Genomic DNA, 17,817 nt, shown 5'->3' with positions numbered 1-17,817 from the left:
TTGACCTCCCTTCCCCTGGCAGGCCCCCTGGTGATTGGGTGACCTCCAAGGACCAGGAATGGACATCCTGGGCCTCCTAGACACTGCTGAACGTCAGGTCCCAGGATCCCCACCCAACTCGACCAAAGATGACAATTGCTTTGATGACACAGTTGCAACTGTGGCCTTGACTTTTTGGAGCCCCTCCCAGGGGATTCCACTGGGTTTTTGCTTTCATGTGAGCCCTAAACCATTTTCTGGAGAACAACGAGTGAATAAAATGTTCCCCAGTACCTTGGATTAAGAAAGCATTGGAAACCAAACCGAACAAAAAACACACCAGATTGCAAAGTGAGATCATTTTGGTTCTCTTTTTCCCCGAATTATTCTTATTCTTTTAACCAAAGAGACAGAGAGAGAGAGAGAGAAAGAGAGAAGAGAAAACAGAAAAAGCACATCAAAGCAAGGAAGCCCTTCCACCCTTCAAAACAAAGAAAAAGAAGTGTCCCATTTAATTTACTTCCCCTATCTGAGCATCCACATCAATAATTAATTAATAATTAAATCATCCAGAAGGAAGGGAGAAAGGGAAGGAAAAAAAAATAACAGAAACCAAAAAAAAACCCCTCTGGGAATTCTTGTCTTGTTTGCAAAAGAAGTTCGTGCAGGGCCGGCCGTGGACGTACCCAACTGCAGTCTCCTAGGTGGGGGGAAGAGGGGGGCGTACAAACTCACATATATTTTCTGTGTGTGGAGAGGGAAAAAAAAAGCGAGACACCGACAACTTAAAAATTAACCCCTTTGCTTCTCCCCCACCCTGCATCTCTCTTCCAAAGGTGACCAGTGTTGTTCGTCTGCCCGTTCTTCTGAGGTTGGGACGAGGAATCTGCTGCCGTCGAAGGCGGCTCGTTAATTGCGTTCCACTGTCTGGAGCCTAAGCCTCGGCGGGCAAAACGCCGTTTCAGAATCCTTGAAGTCGGAGCGATGTGTAGACGGGAGAGTCCCCCCTTGGGGAAAGGAGTAAAAGAGAGAGGGAGCCCTGGAGGGAAAGGCATGGGGGGCTTTGTCCATGCTTATTCCATCCTGGAGGAGGGGGTGTGGCAGTGCAGACCGCAGCCCCGTGCCGTGGCTTTAGGGGAAGAAGGATGGGTCGGTGGCACGTTCGCGTCAAGTGCAGGGGAAGTCGAGAGAAAGGGCGCGCCAGATCCTGATGCACGATGAATCATGTGCCTGTAAACCAGGAAGTGTCTTGTCCAGCTCCCCAAGCCTAGAACTGGAGTCCTGCGAGAACCACAAAAGAGGAAGGCCGTGGCGTTATTCTGGAACGATTCCAGTTTGAGACAGAAGAGATTCCATTGCTTGATTGGTGGTAAAACGGGTCTGTGAACAGAGGAGATATCCTCTGCCAGGTGTCCTCTGGATAGCCCTTGGTGGCTCTGTTGGAGTGGTACCTACACTCCAGGGCAGTGTTTCTCAACCTTGGCAACTTTAAGATGAGTGGACTTCAACCCCCAGAATTCCCCAGCCAGCCTTGCTGGCTGGGGAATTCTGGGGGTTAAAGTCCACTCATCTTAAAGTTGCCAAGGTTGAGAAACACTGCTCCAGGGTATTGTGGGAGGCTCTAAGTGGCAGGCTGGAGGGCCAACTGCCCTATGAAACAAAACTTCTTTAGTTGGCAGAGGGGAATAAGTAGTAAATTGAAGCTTACTATTATCTCTACCCACAGTCCAAGCAGTGGCTTCACTGTGCTGAAGGTATGTGGTTCTCTGGAGCCAGATCCCCTAAACATTCAGCTAGGCAGCCTCACTCTGAGTGGGATTCCCAGAATCAGCCTTCGGCTGTGTTTGTACAGGGCGCATAAGCTGGTTTCTGACTCAAATTGTTTTCCGGATTTGACAATACACCAAATTATCCGCTAGCCAAATGGCCCGAATTTCCACAACACGGCCATAGAACGTCTAACCGAGTTAGCTCTCAAGCTTAGTGCCTGCAGCCCCTACATTTGTAGCTGACTTGACTAAATGGGTTGAGTGAATCCAGCCATCGTAAGTTGGCCAGGGGAATCTGCCACTTTGGATGGTGAAGGGCAACCCTGGCACCATGAGAGAAGAAATGCTTGAAAAAGAGGATGCCAGAAGCTATGGCAAGACTTGCATGGATCTCTCCCTCTGCCTCAGGTGGCTAGTCCTCATGGGCCACTCTGCCTCACCAGGAGGTAATTTCTCAATCATCTCACACTCAATCTCATGAGGAGCCTGGCTCCTTCTCCTGCTGTTTCTTGAGAAAAGACCCAAACAAACTCGTTGCTCACATGACACTCACTTCCCCTCTGACATCAGCAGAGAGCTCAGGCCTTCACATATAGTGCCACTGGCCCTCCATGCCCATAGCCATTCCCATTGGTCCTGGAAGTAGAGGAGAAAACAGAAGTTAAAAACCTTCCTACGTCCTGGGAACCATGACCCCCTTGTCCTCCCCACAGACATCAAGCCAGCTTCCTACGGCCAGATCAAGCAAGCTTCCCATTCTTCCATCTCAATGGCTTAAGTAACACGCTCTTTAAACCTAACAGTGATCCTAGGAGGGTAGCCAGAACAATACGTTTGACCCCCACTGACTTGGTTGAACTTCAGAGGTGATCTGAATTCAGGTCTCAGCTCACCATGTGGGCACTCCGAAGTTCACATTTCATGGAAAATACTATTTGGTCAAGAACGGATCCCCACGTGGGTGTCCAGAGAGTGGCAGAAAAAGTTGAGATGATGGCCGTGTCATGTGCCACACACATCAAATGGGATGGGACTTAAGTGCGCAGTTGTGGTTACCATCTTAATGGTTTGGACCCTCTGCCCATTGACAATCTTAAAACCCCTAAACACCTGAGAGAAATTTTACTTTCATTGGAGCAGATCTCTCCCCCACCCACATACACACAATCTTCTTACTGCATCAGTTTTTCCCCCTTCATTGTTTTTCCTCCACTGAAGTCAATAGTCCAATAATCGGAAGCACATAGGGAAACCGGAAATACGGAAATAACTCTTGGCTTTCTATTATAAGTGATTAGTTTTGCTGCCCTGAATGAAAAATATTGATCCAGCTAATCGTTTCACCTATTGAATTATACTTTGGGTGGGGCCCCACTGCCTCCTCTTTTCAAGAAGCCCCAAACCAAAGACAATCTTTCCGGAAAAGAAAACAGATTGGGCTACCTATAATAACCTCCTATCTTCGACGGATAGCAGTGCAATTCTGGCTCACCTGGGGGGTGAATCGTCATGCGTTGCTGCCCATCCATAACGTAACCTCCCATTTGCTGCCCGTCAGGACTATACGGTGTACCTTGTCCTGCTTAGAAGAGAGAAATATTGCAGAAGAAGAGAACAGACAGATATAGTCCCTACTTTCATGAAGTCCAATTTGTGCAGGTGTTTAAAACAGAAAGCAGTCTTGGTTGGGTGGGGCATGCGGTCCATCCAATGTGTTACAGCCAAAAAGAGTGGGCATCGGACCTTGGTTGGCACCCTTTGGGCTTCCCAAAGTGCCTGGACAGTGTGCAGTGGGAAAGGAGCACCCTAGTGAAGCAATACATAGGGTGGCCCCTTTCCGCAGACTCTTCGGAGAATGGAAGTCCTACCTGTGCGGTTTGATTGGTCAATCATAGGTTGAACTATGCGCCTTCGGGCATTAATAAACCTGCAGGAGATACAATGAAAGGAATGACGACACACTCTGGGATGACTTGGAGCATGCTTACATCATCTCCAGAAATGCCAATGTGGTTATTCTTATCCCATTGCAGTACCCCAAATCCCACCAAGATGGGTCTATTTATTTCCAGCGCTTATATCCCTACAACGTATCACACTCCAGGCATGCACAGTGATCATAAATAGCCCAACACAACCTAATGAAAATCAAACCATTCAACAAAACAAAACTGAAATAAAATACGTGTGGACTTCAAGGGCTCATTAGGACAGGGGGCCTTCAGGCTCCAAACTTTACCAAGAGAGTCATGTCTTCCCTGAAGATGACAAGGGTGGGGGCTATCCAGATCTTGGAGCTTCTCCTAGAGAACAAGAGGCTGCCACTGAGAAGGACCGCTGAAGGTCCAGCCCACCCGCCTACGAGGCAAGGGTGCTACAGCATCTGTTCCTGGGCTGAACGGTCAGGACGGGCAGTTTTGCTTTGGAGAAAGCAACTCCAAAAGTCCCTGTTGGGCTTTTAAGGTGAACCACAGCACCTTGATTTGTATCTGGAAACCTACGGGCAGCCGTTTTTGATAGAGGAGCCATTGATCCATCTTGCACGATGTTACGTAGCCTGGGGGAGAAGGTAGTTTCTTTAGGACACCTATCAGGGGAATCAGGCTGCAAACTAGCTGGGGCCATTCTGACATTTTTTAAATTAGGTAATAATGGGATTGATGTCACTGGGCAAGCCCAAGGTCTACTATTATCCAGAAAGAGGGAACCGAAAACACTACGTACATCCTTCCTATTGGTTTCCTGGATTTATTATTTATTTTACTGAAACACTTCCCAGTAGAGAAGGAAAACTCTGACTTGAGAAAATCAGACAGCAGAATTCTCCTGGCAGTATTCCAGGAACTTCCAAAACTCTTTCACTCCAACTTTGCAACCCGAGAACAGAAAGGAAGATGTGTCGGGGAATAGCCATGGATCTGCCGGACCCAAGGATCTCCTAGTTCTGGGACATGTTTCCAATACCGGGAAATTTTTTCACGAAGTATAGCAGCAGAACCTCCGAGTTCCTGAAAAGCTTTTAGCAGGTCTTGTATCCCCAAGATTCACAACAATGGGTGTCTCCCCATGACGGGGGAACTACATGACTGGGGAGGGCAGATAAGAAGGACCTTCAGCAGAAGAAACTCTTTCTGTTTCTTCTCTTATCGGTTTCTAACTCTTACCAGTTATTGACCTGCAAGATAGTCAGTCCCGTATCCTGGGCTAACTGTTTCTTCTGTTCTTCTGAGGGATAAGGGTGCTGCACAGAGAAAAGAGAGAAGGGGGGGTGGTCTCCAAAACTGTGACCCAACTCCGTTTGCTATTTGGGGAAGGCAAAACAATACAGCTCTCTGTCACTCTTTAAAGCAGCCACATCATTTCCTGAGACAGCAAGGCTGTGATTGGTTTCAGGAGCCGCAGTCCAGTGCTTCATGCACGCTGACCCCATGCGCTCCAAAGTGCCCTTTCACCCTCAGATCCAAAGCAATGCACAGTGGGGAAGACACAAGAGCCCTGCAGAGAGGGTGCCCTGGTAAGAGAACAACCGCCCCCCAGCTCTTCCACTCCTTGTGCAAAAAAGAAAGAAGAAAAAGAAAAAGAAAAGGAAGGATATCACAGCAGTTGGAAAGCCCACCCTCTCGATCTGAATCTAAGCCGCCCAGAGTCTTTGGATTGCAGCGGGGTAGAAATGTGATTAATAAATACATAAAATTGTGCCCCCTGTTTTTCAAATCTTGAACACGGCGATCACCTCATCAAACATCTCCAAGAATTGCCATCAACGTTTAATGTTTAGTTCAAGGAAAAGGGAGAGAAAAACCATTCAATATGGGCAGTCTCAATCTGAACGGTATTGAATCCGGTGACATTTGAATCAAATCAAAATACAGGTTTGGTTCTGCTCTACTCCTGCCCTGCCCTGCCCTGCGATCCTTGGCCCAGTGATCCTGCACTACCTTGCCTGCCTCTCCCAACAGGTTTCTGGCTTCCCAACTGGCAGAAATTCAACGTAAATAGCTTCCATTCCTTTTTTGGTTTTTTCTGCCAATAATGTGGAAAGGCAATTGGGGGGGCAGGGAGGAGGGAGGCAGTGGAAACCAGAATATTCTTCTTGTGCACATAGCCTGAAATGTGCTATGGACCACCTTGCCCTTTGCCATCTCTCAAGAAGGCTGTGACTCTTGTAGCCCAAGATTAATCTGCACATCTCCCAAACCATTTGGTGCACGTGCCACTCTTCCTCCGCCCCCTCCCCTCTCACCAGGGCTGGGCTACCAGATCTGAGATGCAAACTTCAACAGGACCACTAGAGGGCAGCCGAGAGATACAGAAATCTGAAACGCCTCTTTCCTGCCCTCTAGTGGTGACTCTCCAGCCCTGGGCCAGTTCGTCTGACCAGCAAAACTTAGCATTCAGTCTTCTTCTTGACCCAGGCCATGAAGACCACTCAGCTAGGAGCTGAATTTCTGGAGTCCAGCTCAGAAAAAATCACCTTGTGCATCCCTCTAAAACAGTAGTTCTTAAACTGTTTGGCCCAATTATCCCTTTCCCGGTCTTGAATACTGTCCTAACCCCACCAAAAACCCAGAATTTGTTATTTTACACAGGGCACTCGGCAGGGGCTCTCCCACATTGGATCCTCAACTCACAAACAATTACAGGTTGCTCCATTACCCCCAGAATATGCCCTCCATGACCCCTAGTTTAAGAACCACTGCTCTGTAAGGAGTTGTGGATCAGCTAAGTATTTAAATATCAACAAAAATGATAAAACATGGATATAGTCGCTTATTATTCAAAGAAACGGTTTCCTTGGTGTGGGGAGGGGCATTCAAATATTCTTCCCTCCCAGGGCTGTCTGCAGGGAGGGGGTCAAAAGAGTCAAGATGGCTGTCCCACCCATGGGATTGCAGCCCCATCCTTTTTTACATGCTTCGATCGCAAGGGTTGGGACACCCATTCCCTCCCCTCTCTCAGAAGGTGCAGCCCAGCAAACGTATCACTGAATTTTGTCAATGACATCAATGGTAATTACAGACTTTATTGGCTTCTCACATTCCCTCTCCCCATCTTGCTCTCACTTTTCCTGATGCTTGTCTCTTTTCCATCTGCAGCCCCCAAAAGAAGATTCCTTTTTTGAGGGATCCCAAACAGATGCTCCAAAGTACTAAAGGCGTCTAGTGCTTCCTTCTCGGCTGGAGATGGAAACCAACCTGGCTTCTTTTCCTTCCCTCCCCTTCCTGGCATTTTAGTTGCCGGTCCAGATGATGGATGAGCCAGTCTTGGCTCGGAGGTCACAGCCAGACCTCCGTAGGGCCCCCAATCTGACAGCCGGGTGACGGATGAGCAAAGGTCCTGCTCGGCCTCAGAGGTCACCAGGAGTGGGGCACCAGCCAGGGGACAAATTCCAAGTCCTGATCATGCCTCCCTCAGGTTTTACACCATGGCCACCACCTGCTTTGAGTTTCCAATCCAGCTGGGGCTCCTTTTGGAAATGGGGTTTGATCACCCCATTGACCAGGAATGGGACAAATGTCTCAATGAACTGCGGTCCATTTTTGTCTGCTGCAAACATCTGGACTCTTGATTAAACCTCCTGCTCTGCAAACTTAACTTCAGTTATTCTGATCCATTTTAGCCATCATGGATTGTCCCCCAAAAGCAAGCTGGTTAATTTAGGAGTTCAGAGTTTCTCACACTCCCTTCAGATGCTAGCTGGCTGGCTGGCTGGCTGGCTGGCTGGCTGGCTGGCTGGCTGGTTGGAGTTCCTATCATTCCACCTTTTTCCAATATAATCAAGACACAGATCCCATGACATGAAGGATAGTCTTGGTCTGAATCTCAGCCTAGGGAGGTTGCAGGAGCTTATGGCCAAATGAGAGATGTCAGCCTGAAGGATCTGGGTAAAGCCAATTTGGAGAAGCTAAGCTGGGGCAATGCCGGCTTAGTGCCTGGATGGGAGACAATTTAAGACTCAAGGCCACCATCCTTAATTCCCACCATGGATGAAAGGACAGATTCAAACATAAATAAATGGGAGGAGGATCCAACTGCTCCTGCCATCCACTCTCTACTATCTAGGCTAATGTTTCTCGACCTTGGCCACTTGAAGATGTGTAGATGGCTGGCTGGCTGAGGAATTCTGGAAGTTAAAGTCCACCTATCTTCAAGTGGCCAAGGTTGAGGAACACTGCTTTACATGGATTGAATTTCATTATTTATTTTCTTGGTTTAGCCTTCCTGGAGGTGTTAGACCCATGTTTCTCAACCTTGGCTGCTTGAAGATGTGTGGACATGGCTGGCTGGGGAATTCTGGGAGTTGAAGTCCACACATCTTCAAGCGGTCAAGGTTGAGAAACACCGGTCTAGGCCTTGAGAGGGATGATCCAAGGGGATCATTCCAACCGTGCACAACATATTTCTCAAACCCAAACCCACGTGCCCAGACTTGAATCAAAGGTCAAAGGAAGCTATTCCACCTTTCTCTCCTCAACCTGTTACCTGGCCAAGGTGGGGGCAGTCCCAATTTTTCAGCTAAAGTCTCCCTCCCAAGATTGTTGCGAGGACAACGCATCGTGGGGAAAGAGGGGAGCAGTGTTGCCTCTCTGAGCTCTGTGGAAGTCACTTGGGTAGGGGGAGAAGCACATCGTCCCAATAAAAAAAAAATTAAGTAACCTCAGTGTCTCACAGTAGGGCAGTGTCAGGCCTGATCGGTCTCCCCTCCCTTAACCGTAGGTGCCTCGTTCAGAAGCCTCCCCCTTCCCTCCCTGCCAATGCGTTCAGGGTAATTGGCTAGAATTGATTACCCTTCAGCAGCCTCTAATAGCTTTATAGCTTCTTCAATTAGCCACTAATTGGCCAGCGCTCATTAACTTGCCTTTGTTTAACTAACCAGGGAGAGGCACTATCTAATTGCCTGGCAGACAGCGTGGAGCGCTTGGGTGGTGGGCATGGAAGGATGCCTCTTGCTAGCCAGTTGCCCGCCAAGGGTCTCCTTGGTTCCACCCCACCGGCTGGACTTCTCTCCCAACCGCGTTTCAAGATCTCACCGACAAGTGTTGGAAAAGCCAGGCACGCATAATGTTGGTGGCCACTTTGGGGAAAATGCCACGTTTCTTGTTTCTTTTCTTGTCCCGGTCAAGGTCGTCATCTTCTCCAGTGCTGGGGGAGGCCACGCTGTTATCCAGGCAATCTCCTGCAAGGGGCCGGGGAGGGAGAAGAGAGGGAGGACTTTAAGTGGAAGCCCAGAGCCAAGGGGACAGCAAAGTTGGGATCTAGTCAGCTCAGGAAGCGGGGTTCTCTTAGAACAGGATGAGGCCCTCCAGCTGTGCTGGCCATGCATGGTAGAGATGATCTAGTACATCTGGAATGGGGGGTGCCCGTTTGGGGAAAGCTGTGTGAATGGGAAGTTTTGAACCAAGTTGGTCATGTATAGAAGAGACAGAGCCCTCTAGAGGCTAGTCAAAGAACTGCACCACTCACAGGAGGACACTAAATCAACATCCTGTTCAATAACAAACTAGATTTGTCTTCCCTTTATTCACTTTGCCCCACTGAGGCTCAGAGTTGGCCGCGTAATGCAGATCCAGAGAGAGAAACGGGTAAGTCAAGAGTATTGCTTTTCAGGATTCATTTGGCCGGAGCACAGGGCTGAGCAGAATAGGAAAGCGATGTTCATCCTGTGTTTGGCCAGGATTGCATAGTCAAAGGTCTCTGCCCATCCAGGTTCCACTGAGCTGTTCTGACAGAACCTTGCTGGACAGAGACAGTCTACCTTTGGCAACCCAATTCTAGCCAAACAAGGGACCCACACTGGCTGGGGAATTCTAGGAGTTGAAGTCCAATCATCTGGAGATGTACCAAGTCAAGGAAGCATGGTAGAGTGATGGAACATGGAGGCCAACCTCTGAATGTGCACCCATTTCCAGTCTCAACCAACCCATTGATGCACTGGCATGCTTGTACAATACACTTACCTTGTTAACCAAATCATCCTTCATTCTATTTGCCCTATTTTTGCCAATTTCAGTTTGCACAAAACACTGAACCATAAAACTAGCCACGTGGGCTGGATGACCATAACCTGCTAAGCTAACATCTGATTGGCTGTTTTGTGTTTCAGGGTACCAAGAATGCAAGCATCACGTGATGCTTTTTTCCTACCCCACATTTACAACCCAGAGCGGATCAGACGGCTTGATTTCAGTGGGCTGTTGCCTGCTTCTCTGAGAAAGGCCAAGATGATTTTGGAATATTTGAAATGTGGCAGTTAAACTCAAAGAACTATTTATTGTAGGAGGTGGTCTCACATGGCAGTTAGAGAACGGCCTTGGGATGTTGAAGATTCAGGCTCAAATTCCCACTTAGATATGAGGCTCTTTGATCACAGGATCCTAGAGCTGAGAAGGACCTTGGGGGTCAACCAGTCTAACCCTCTGCTCAGAGCAGGATCCACTAGAGAAGGGAATTTTTATCCTGAAGAAACCTACAGCCCCCTTCTCATAAAAATGCATTTAAATGCATAACATTAAATACACAGGTACGGATTGCATGACAAAGGAAACCAATGATGCTCAAACACAGTTATCAAAATATTAAAAAACAACAAATATATCATATAGTAATGTACGGGTTCTTTATCCATCAAACAGTTAGATGTTAGTGAAAAGAAAGTTGCCATTTTTCCCCCATCCAAGTTCACAGACCACTGAAAACTGGGAGCCCCTGCATGAGGACCACGGAAGTTCCACATCCTACACGCCCTTCCCATTGAGTGTGCAAAGGTCCCAGTTTTAATTCACAGTGTTGTTGTCCCGATAAAGAATCAGGAGAAAAATCTATCTATGTCCCTCAAAGTTCTCTGGAGGGAGGAGGTTAAAATGTAGACATTAAAAATATAGGTTATGGCTTCTATTCCTCTCGCTTGATGATTTTTAAATCATTAAAACTGGGACCCTTTGCACACTCAACGGGAAAGGCGTGTAGGATGTGGAACTTCTGCTGTGTAACAAACCCTCTTCCTCACTTGCACTCAAGCCTTACCTAACAAGCCCAAGTTCCAGGGTTTCCTCCTCTCCCTCCTTCTGACAACTCCAACCCCCTGGAACAGCTGCTCCGCATTTATATCCTCTGGCTAAAAAACCGCTTAAAAGCCTTGCCCAGAGGGGATATAAATTATGCATCAGAGAGTCCTCCTCGCTAGTCCCCACTTGATCACTGACCCCACCTTGCCTTCCTCTCCCCCCTCGGCACCAAGAAAATGTACAAAGTCACACATCTCTGCTCGTGTACACGTGGAGCCAGCGGGCGAGGGTATCAGAGCACTGCCGGATCTCTTCACCAAGACACCGAACCAGAACGCCCAACGATGGAACAAATAAAGGAGAAGAAAATGCAATACCGCCAGGATGATAAAAGTGGACTTCCCAGGCAAGATGGAAAGACAAAATTCAGGGCCAAACTGAAGTTAAAAGAAGTCAAGATGGCGGGCTCTCTGTTTACGTGCAAAGCTTTGCATGATTTGCAGGTTAGGAAAGGTTAGGGCTCTGATCATGCAGCCAAGTGTGCCATCTGGACCCTGCCCAGAGTTACACTTGATACTCAGATGTGCAAGGATTTGGCCTCAATGGGACAGGAGCAGGCTGGTAGTATGGAAGACTGTTTCTGGAAAACACCTTGACTCCTTTCCCAATCTGATCCATATGCTTTGAAATTCCAGAGAGCTGTTCCCATTTTCCCAGACAGGCAAACTTCTTTGTTCCCACTGTCATCACTGGGGACCAACTTAGAGGTGGCCAGCTCTGACTACAAGTCCAAGAGATTGATTCCCTTGGGTGGCCCCCATATCAACCCACTGCTTTCAAGCCCCTTCCTCTTCCTTCTTTGCTCGAATCTCCCCTTTCTCTCAAGGCACGTACTCAACAGATGAGGAAAGCTGGAATATCACCATCCCCGTGTCTCTGAGTGAAAACACATATAATATAATTAACCTAACCACAGTCCCCATGTTCTCTGCTGCCCATGAACCCAGATGTCCGACATGCCTGCGCATGCATTCGGCACATGTGCAGAAATGCTGCACCCTGACAGAGACAGGAAGGCACCGGCTTCAGACCCCCAGAGGAAACCCGAACATCTGCATTCACACAGGGTTCCTTCCAACATATTTGTGCTCAGAGGGTCTAGCTGTGTGCACCCAACTGCAGGGTTCTTCAACCTTGGCAACTTTAAGACGGGTGGACTTCAACTCCCAGAATTCCCCAGCCAGCAAGGCTGGCTGGGGAATTCTGGGAGTTGAAGTCCACCCGTCTTAAAGTTGCCAAGGTTGAGGAACCCTGCCCAACCAGGTCAGCGAGAGACATATTAGCTGCATTCATCCAATATATTAAACAGGGTTACTTTTAACTCTAGTTGATCTATATATGGCTTCGTGGGTTATGGGAACCCAGCTGTTGGGTTAATTTTGGGTCCACGTATTGTGCAGACCCTAGAAAAGGGGTTGACTCACAAACGGCGTTGTACAAACCTAACCAGTGTGGGCTTGGCGGTGCGGGATATAATTTCCATACCCCGCTGGGCAGCCCCAGCTCTTTTTAAACAGGTGTATCTGCATGTTGAAAGAGGAAGGGGGGGTCCCGGGGCACCCTCTTCCCTAGCTGAGCACAACCCCCAGCATCTCCCAAAATGGGGGTCTTCAACTTCTGCCTCATTGCTCCACCCGTGTCCCTTTTTCCATGCCCATGACAATTTTCTTTGTTATCATTATGCTGTTTACTTAACAAGATTTCTATACTGCTCCAGACCGTAAACGGTGGCTGAACACGAATAAAAACATAAAAGCATAAAATCACACCCCGTTCTTAAAAGACTAAGAAGATAATAAATCAGCCTAGCCGGCAGCAGAGACGAGAAGTCTGCAATGCCCACCTCTGCCTGCGTTCAACCCATCCATGGCCCAGTCACGGAGGCATCTGGCAGAAGCCGCAATGACGTCCTGGATGCCAGGGCGTCATCCTTCGAGTGGCAGGAATTATAAAATGTGTGTGATGACCGCGGGGAGTGCATAACCTCCCCCTTGCTCTCCTCGCAGACACCCATGGGGCTGGCAGGGGAGGAAGGGGGACAGCTGCCATCCTGTGTTGCATGCATGACGTCATCACACAAACGATACAGATTCTGTCATTTGCTTCATGCCATTTGCATTATGATATCACGATGGGGGTGACATCACGGGGGGCTCTACTGGAAGCCTATGTCAATAGCGATAGCTGCGGACTCCAGGTCTTCCCAGTTCTGTGCTCTCTCCCCCCACTTCAGTCCTGTGACAGCTGCCCTTCAGAAGCAGAAGCTCCTTTTCAGCGGTTACGACAACACGCACAATAGGATCCTTTCATACCGAAAGGGTTTGGAGGAAGCATTGTTCGCGCATTAAGAAGCCACGATTTTGCAAACAGCTCCCTGCCAGAGCTGGCGGCTGGCCCCCTGTTCAAAGCCGACCTCAATTTTCTGAACTTCAGCCTTATCCAGAGGCGGTTTGAAACGCCAGCATCTCCAGCCTGTTGCTCCATCGGCTCGTCCGTCAAAAACTTTGCACTTACGTAAGAAAGGTAAGATGCAGCTGGGGAGAGGGAAAACACCGTGCTTTTCACAAACACTTTGATTTGTTAACCAAGAAAAGGCCAAGATTGCTAACTTGGTTGGGGAAGGGGGTTTAGAGCAAGAGAAAAGCTGAGCACTCACATTAAACCAGTGTTTCTCAACCTTGGCAACTTTTAAATATGTGGACTTCAACTCCCAGAATTCCCCAGCCAGCCATGCTGGCTGGGGAATTCTGGGAGTTGAAGTCCACGCATGTTGGCTGAGGAATTCTGGGAGTTGAAGTCCACAGAAGGTGATGACCAGCTTTGCCAGAGATACGGAGGCAAGCAAAATGTTGTCCACAGCATCCTGGATCACAAATTACACAACCACGTTTCAACCTCGCCTGATCGGTTGGGCCAACTCTACCAATGTGTTCCCATAGAAGCCCAACGTCCTTGTTCGGGGGGGGGGGAGATCAGAGGCCTCGTCCCCGTACAGAGCAAAGGCAGAAAACGCTGCCTCTGATTCGGCCTCACGTGCCCAAAGATAGGAAGCGATCTCTGAATCGAGTTAGAGCAAAGTCACTCCTCGAAGGGGAAAGAGAACTGGGTGAAGAAAAATGCAAGGGTCCAAGGCAGGCCCCATCGAGACCCAATGCAGAATAGCACCCCGGCACCCTGCTTGTTCTCCACCCAAGGTGACTTAATAAAAAGACCCCCCCGCAAAAAAATCACCTGGTCACTGTTAAAACAGTCAGGGATAGATAACCATCATAGAACTGCTGGGGCGCTGAAGTCTCAAAATAGAAGACCAACCCTCCCAATCAGCAAATTTTGGGCGCGGTGGTAAAATTTCCATCCAGACACCCCCTGAAGAAGATCAAAGCCTTTCCACGCCAAGTGACAGGAACGCAGCATGTAAAAGAATCCTGCATTGGAGGCAATTTACGTTTACAGCCCTGGCATGCCAAGACCCTTCCGTAAATGATACAAATTTCATCATCGGCCTCCCTGTATGTCATTTGTACAATTATGTCGTTACATAAATGACATCACTGGTGTCATCACAGAAATGAAGCAAATCTCCACCATGACGCACTTTGCACTTGGATGGACGTTTGGGAAGAACGGTGCCTTCCAGCGCCCGGATTGTCTATTCTCGTGAGGTTCCTCTGCTCCGTGCAATTGCTAAACATTATCCTGACCCCCCGTGAACATTGTGCAAAACGTCCTCTCCCCAGCTTCTGCCATCGTGACAATCCAGGACCCCCGCCACCTCTCTTGCACCCCCCTCACCTTGCTCACTGCAGTTGTCGCCACTTTGGGAGGCAATCCCACCGCTGGAGGGCCCCGGCGTCCCTGAGGGTGTTGATCCGGTCTCCTCGTGGTCTCGGATCCAGGAGTTGTTCTGCACACAAGGAGAGCAACGCATCATTCACAGAGGCCGAGCAATGGGCTGTTAGCTCTGGTGGCATTCTTTCCTTGGATCCTCAAATCAGGGGTTGCAGCAGTCGATAGAGGAGCTCTGCTCTTGAGGTTTCCAAAAATGTCATCCCTTGAGAGGCTTTGCAAGCCCTGAGATGTGAGGACAACCTTTGGTAAACTCGAGCTGCTCAACAGCTCACGGCGGTGAAGGTGCTCGAGAAGTCCAGGAGTGCCTCCAGCTGCTGGTGAGAACATGGTTGTCCTTCTGATCTTAAAGCATTCAAGGGCCCTTGCCCATGTAAGCCTCTTCCTCAAACCTTTGAGCAGCCAAGACATTTTGTACACAAATATATAGACCGGAGGTCACTAGGCTCCAGACAGCAAGCAAGCCAGGATCCTGTGGTGGTGTCCACCCTCCCGTTGCCCCTCCGAAGTCATCTGAGTTCCACGTTTGCACGCTGAACCCTAAACTCCCCTGGATGCACATAATAATTTAGCCACAAAGGAAGCATCCAGGTTAAACCCCACCAGACTCAGCATGTTGTCTGAAGGCAACCACTTGGTTTGTCCCTGGGTGAGTTAGCTCTGTTGTCTGGACACAGTCAGAGAAGGTACAAGCGTCTGATCAGCCTCTGCAATGAAACCCCAGTTCTGAACACACAGAGCTTCCCTGCCCTGAAACTGCCCAGCGACTCTCTCTGGCCCAGCGAGAAAGCCTCAGATCCCTGTGCTGGGTAATGAGAGAGATCAAAGTGGTTTTCCAGTTTTGCAGAACCTGCTGTTCCCCCTGCACAGACACAGACACAGACACTCACATACACCCATGTGCGTGCACTCAGGCACAACTGAAGACATCAGTGCAGGGGGAGCCCTCTCCCCTGCTTGGCACCAGGTTGAGAGAGAGAGAGAGAGGGGTGGGCTGAAAGCCCCCCCTCCCCGGAAGCTTCAGCCCAGTCCAACCCATTCACCCCCACCCACCCTGGCCCTCTAACCTTGCCACCTTTGCACACTATGCAGATGTGCGAGCCCTGCCCAGGTGGTGGTTGGGACAAGCTTCAGCCCAGCCTGTCAGAGCAAACCCAGATCACCTGAACTAAGTTTGAGCCGGGTGTCCTACAAGCCCAGCCATCGGCAGACGTGAAAAGGGGCAGCTGGGAGGCGAATCCCTCCCCAGTCCTATTCCTGATCTTTAGACAGGCAAAACTTAAACCAGTGAAAACACCTGGCTTGTCTGGCGACAGAGGGCTACAACCTCACCTGTTGGATATCTGCCTACCGCCAGGCAGTGGAAGACGCCAGAAACTCGCTTGGTTTTTTTTTAAGGGGCAGCTCCCCACCTCCTTCTCCCCCCTCAAGGCAGCTGCCCCCGCCTGCCTCCCCAAACAAACCCTCTAAGAGCACTGCCGAGCTTCGCAGGGATTTCCCCTGCCAGGCTGCAATTACCTCGCCCTCCCTCCCCGCCTTTGCCCAATTGAACCGAGTTCAAAGGGGGACAACCAGGGCCTCTCCGCGTTGCTCTGGGGAGGAACCGCGCAGCTACCGAAGGGGCTCAGGTTGCAGCCCCCCCCCAGCCAGGGGGAGCTCGCCCCCAGCCCCCCTGCTCTGCCTGATTAACCTGCCGCCGCTGATCACAGGAGTCCTGCAAACTCCGGGCCGAGGGGTTCAGAGGGTTAAGGAGCTGCGGATTTGGAGGGGGAACCAGCACTTGTAGCCCACAATAAACGGGAAGGCGGGGGGGTCAGGGGGTCGCTGTTAGGAGCTCTGGGAAGCGAAGGGAGCAACACTCCCTGTTAATGAGGAGCAGACCCGGCCCCAGCGCCTTGATTAGAGCCGCCCAGAGCCCAGGCTGGACTCTGGGCAATCCGAGACCCCCCCAACTTAAAAAGGGAGAGCAGACCCACACCGCGAGAGGGGTTTGGGGCAGGAGGGTCTCCATGGGGAGAATTCACTGCTGCACATTGCAGGCATCTTGAGCAGCTCAGGACAGGATGGGGGGGAGGAAGGGGGTCCCTTCTCAAGATGGGTCTGGGTTGCAATGGGGCAGGCGAGCCTTTCCATCTGAGCATGGAGGGGGGAGAATGAAACTGGGAGGAGAACTGGGAACTGAGATGGCTATTCTGCCCCCCGAGATCTGGAAGGCAGGATTCGTGCCACATACTCAGTTTCAATCTTTCATCAAAGCAGAGCAGCACCCAGACAGGAGCGTGATGCACACAGCAAAACTTTTAAGCCAGGAGAGAAAAAAACCCTCACCTACTTTTCAAACCAACCCCATCGGGTTACGTTGTGTGAATACAGCTGCCCCGCCTGACCTGGTTCTGGAAAGCCACCCTGGGGTCTTTTCCAAAGGCCTGGCCTAGGTGGCTTTTCAAAGAAAAAAAAAGTGACTCCAGGATCTAGCTTAAATGGAGCCTCCCTGGGTAGCAGAAGTATACCTCTGAGAAGGAGGGGGGGCAAGTAGCAAGGAGTAGGAAGGCTGCCTGCAGAGGCTTTTGGCAAACCAAGCGGGGACCTGGTCTCTTCAGACACGGTGTGACCGGACATGATCAGCATGATCATGATCAGATGAGATCATGATCAGATGTACCCCCAGCTTGGAAGTCAGATCTCAGACATGGCTAGGAGGCGCCTCTTCCTCTTCAGTTTCCCCTCCTCTCCTGCATATCCCCCTGCCCCAAAAAACCCCTCTGCTCTACAAATCTTCCAACAACAAGCCCCATAGCCTGGGGGTGCATGAAAAATGCAGGACAATCGCTCCCAGGGATGGAAAGTGCTTCACTGCATTAGCAGTGCTTGGAGGGGGGGAAAAAATGAGAAAGCCAGGTTGGGGTGGGAGATAGCAGGAGGACCCACCACGTCTTCTTCATTACCAGCTCACTGTCAGGGGTGATTCATTTCCAAGCCCCCGACCCTTTTCTTTTCAACTTATGAATGTTGCAAGTATGGAGGTGCTCTGGGTGTGCATGTGCGTGTGTGTGAGCAGTCCTGGCAGGCAGACATCAAGAAGGGAAAGGATTTGGCTTCCCTATAATGATGAATCCCTTTCCTTTTCTGGAGAAAGTCAGAAAGTAAAGGTTGGGCTT

At 49.8% G+C, this 17,817-nt stretch overlaps 1 protein-coding gene across 5 annotated transcripts in view; it reads right to left on the bottom strand.

The window, feature by feature from the left end:
• Nucleotides 1-223: 223 nt before the first annotated feature.
• Nucleotides 224-17,817, bottom strand: part of MEIS3 (Meis homeobox 3) — a 41,008-nt gene continuing 23,414 nt past the window's right edge. For 2 of the 5 annotated variants that reach the window (XM_088139827.1, XM_088139830.1), the window contains 7 exons: nucleotides 14,606-14,717; nucleotides 8,780-8,925; nucleotides 4,913-4,989; nucleotides 3,617-3,675; nucleotides 3,241-3,330; nucleotides 2,302-2,384; nucleotides 224-1,260 (listed from right to left, as the gene is read on the bottom strand). In XM_088139827.1, coding sequence (XP_087995953.1) covers nucleotides 2,335-2,384; nucleotides 3,241-3,330; nucleotides 3,617-3,675; nucleotides 4,913-4,989; nucleotides 8,780-8,925; nucleotides 14,606-14,717 — 534 coding nt within the window. In that variant the 3' untranslated portion in view covers nucleotides 224-1,260; nucleotides 2,302-2,334. Of the gene's footprint in view, nucleotides 1,261-2,290; nucleotides 2,385-3,240; nucleotides 3,331-3,616; nucleotides 3,676-4,912; nucleotides 4,990-8,779; nucleotides 8,926-14,605; nucleotides 14,718-17,817 lie in introns of all 5 variants that reach the window. The other 3 variants (XM_088139828.1, XM_088139831.1, XM_088139829.1) reach the window with 3 other exon arrangements.

The sequence above is a fragment of the Python bivittatus genome, unplaced genomic scaffold (assembly GCF_059951505.1).
Source record: "Python bivittatus isolate LINGU-HERP-01145 unplaced genomic scaffold, Pbiv_v1 ctg000310_np1212, whole genome shotgun sequence".
Classification (NCBI taxonomy): domain Eukaryota; kingdom Metazoa; phylum Chordata; class Lepidosauria; order Squamata; family Pythonidae; genus Python; species Python bivittatus.
This window is presented reverse-complemented; position numbering and strand designations above follow the sequence as displayed.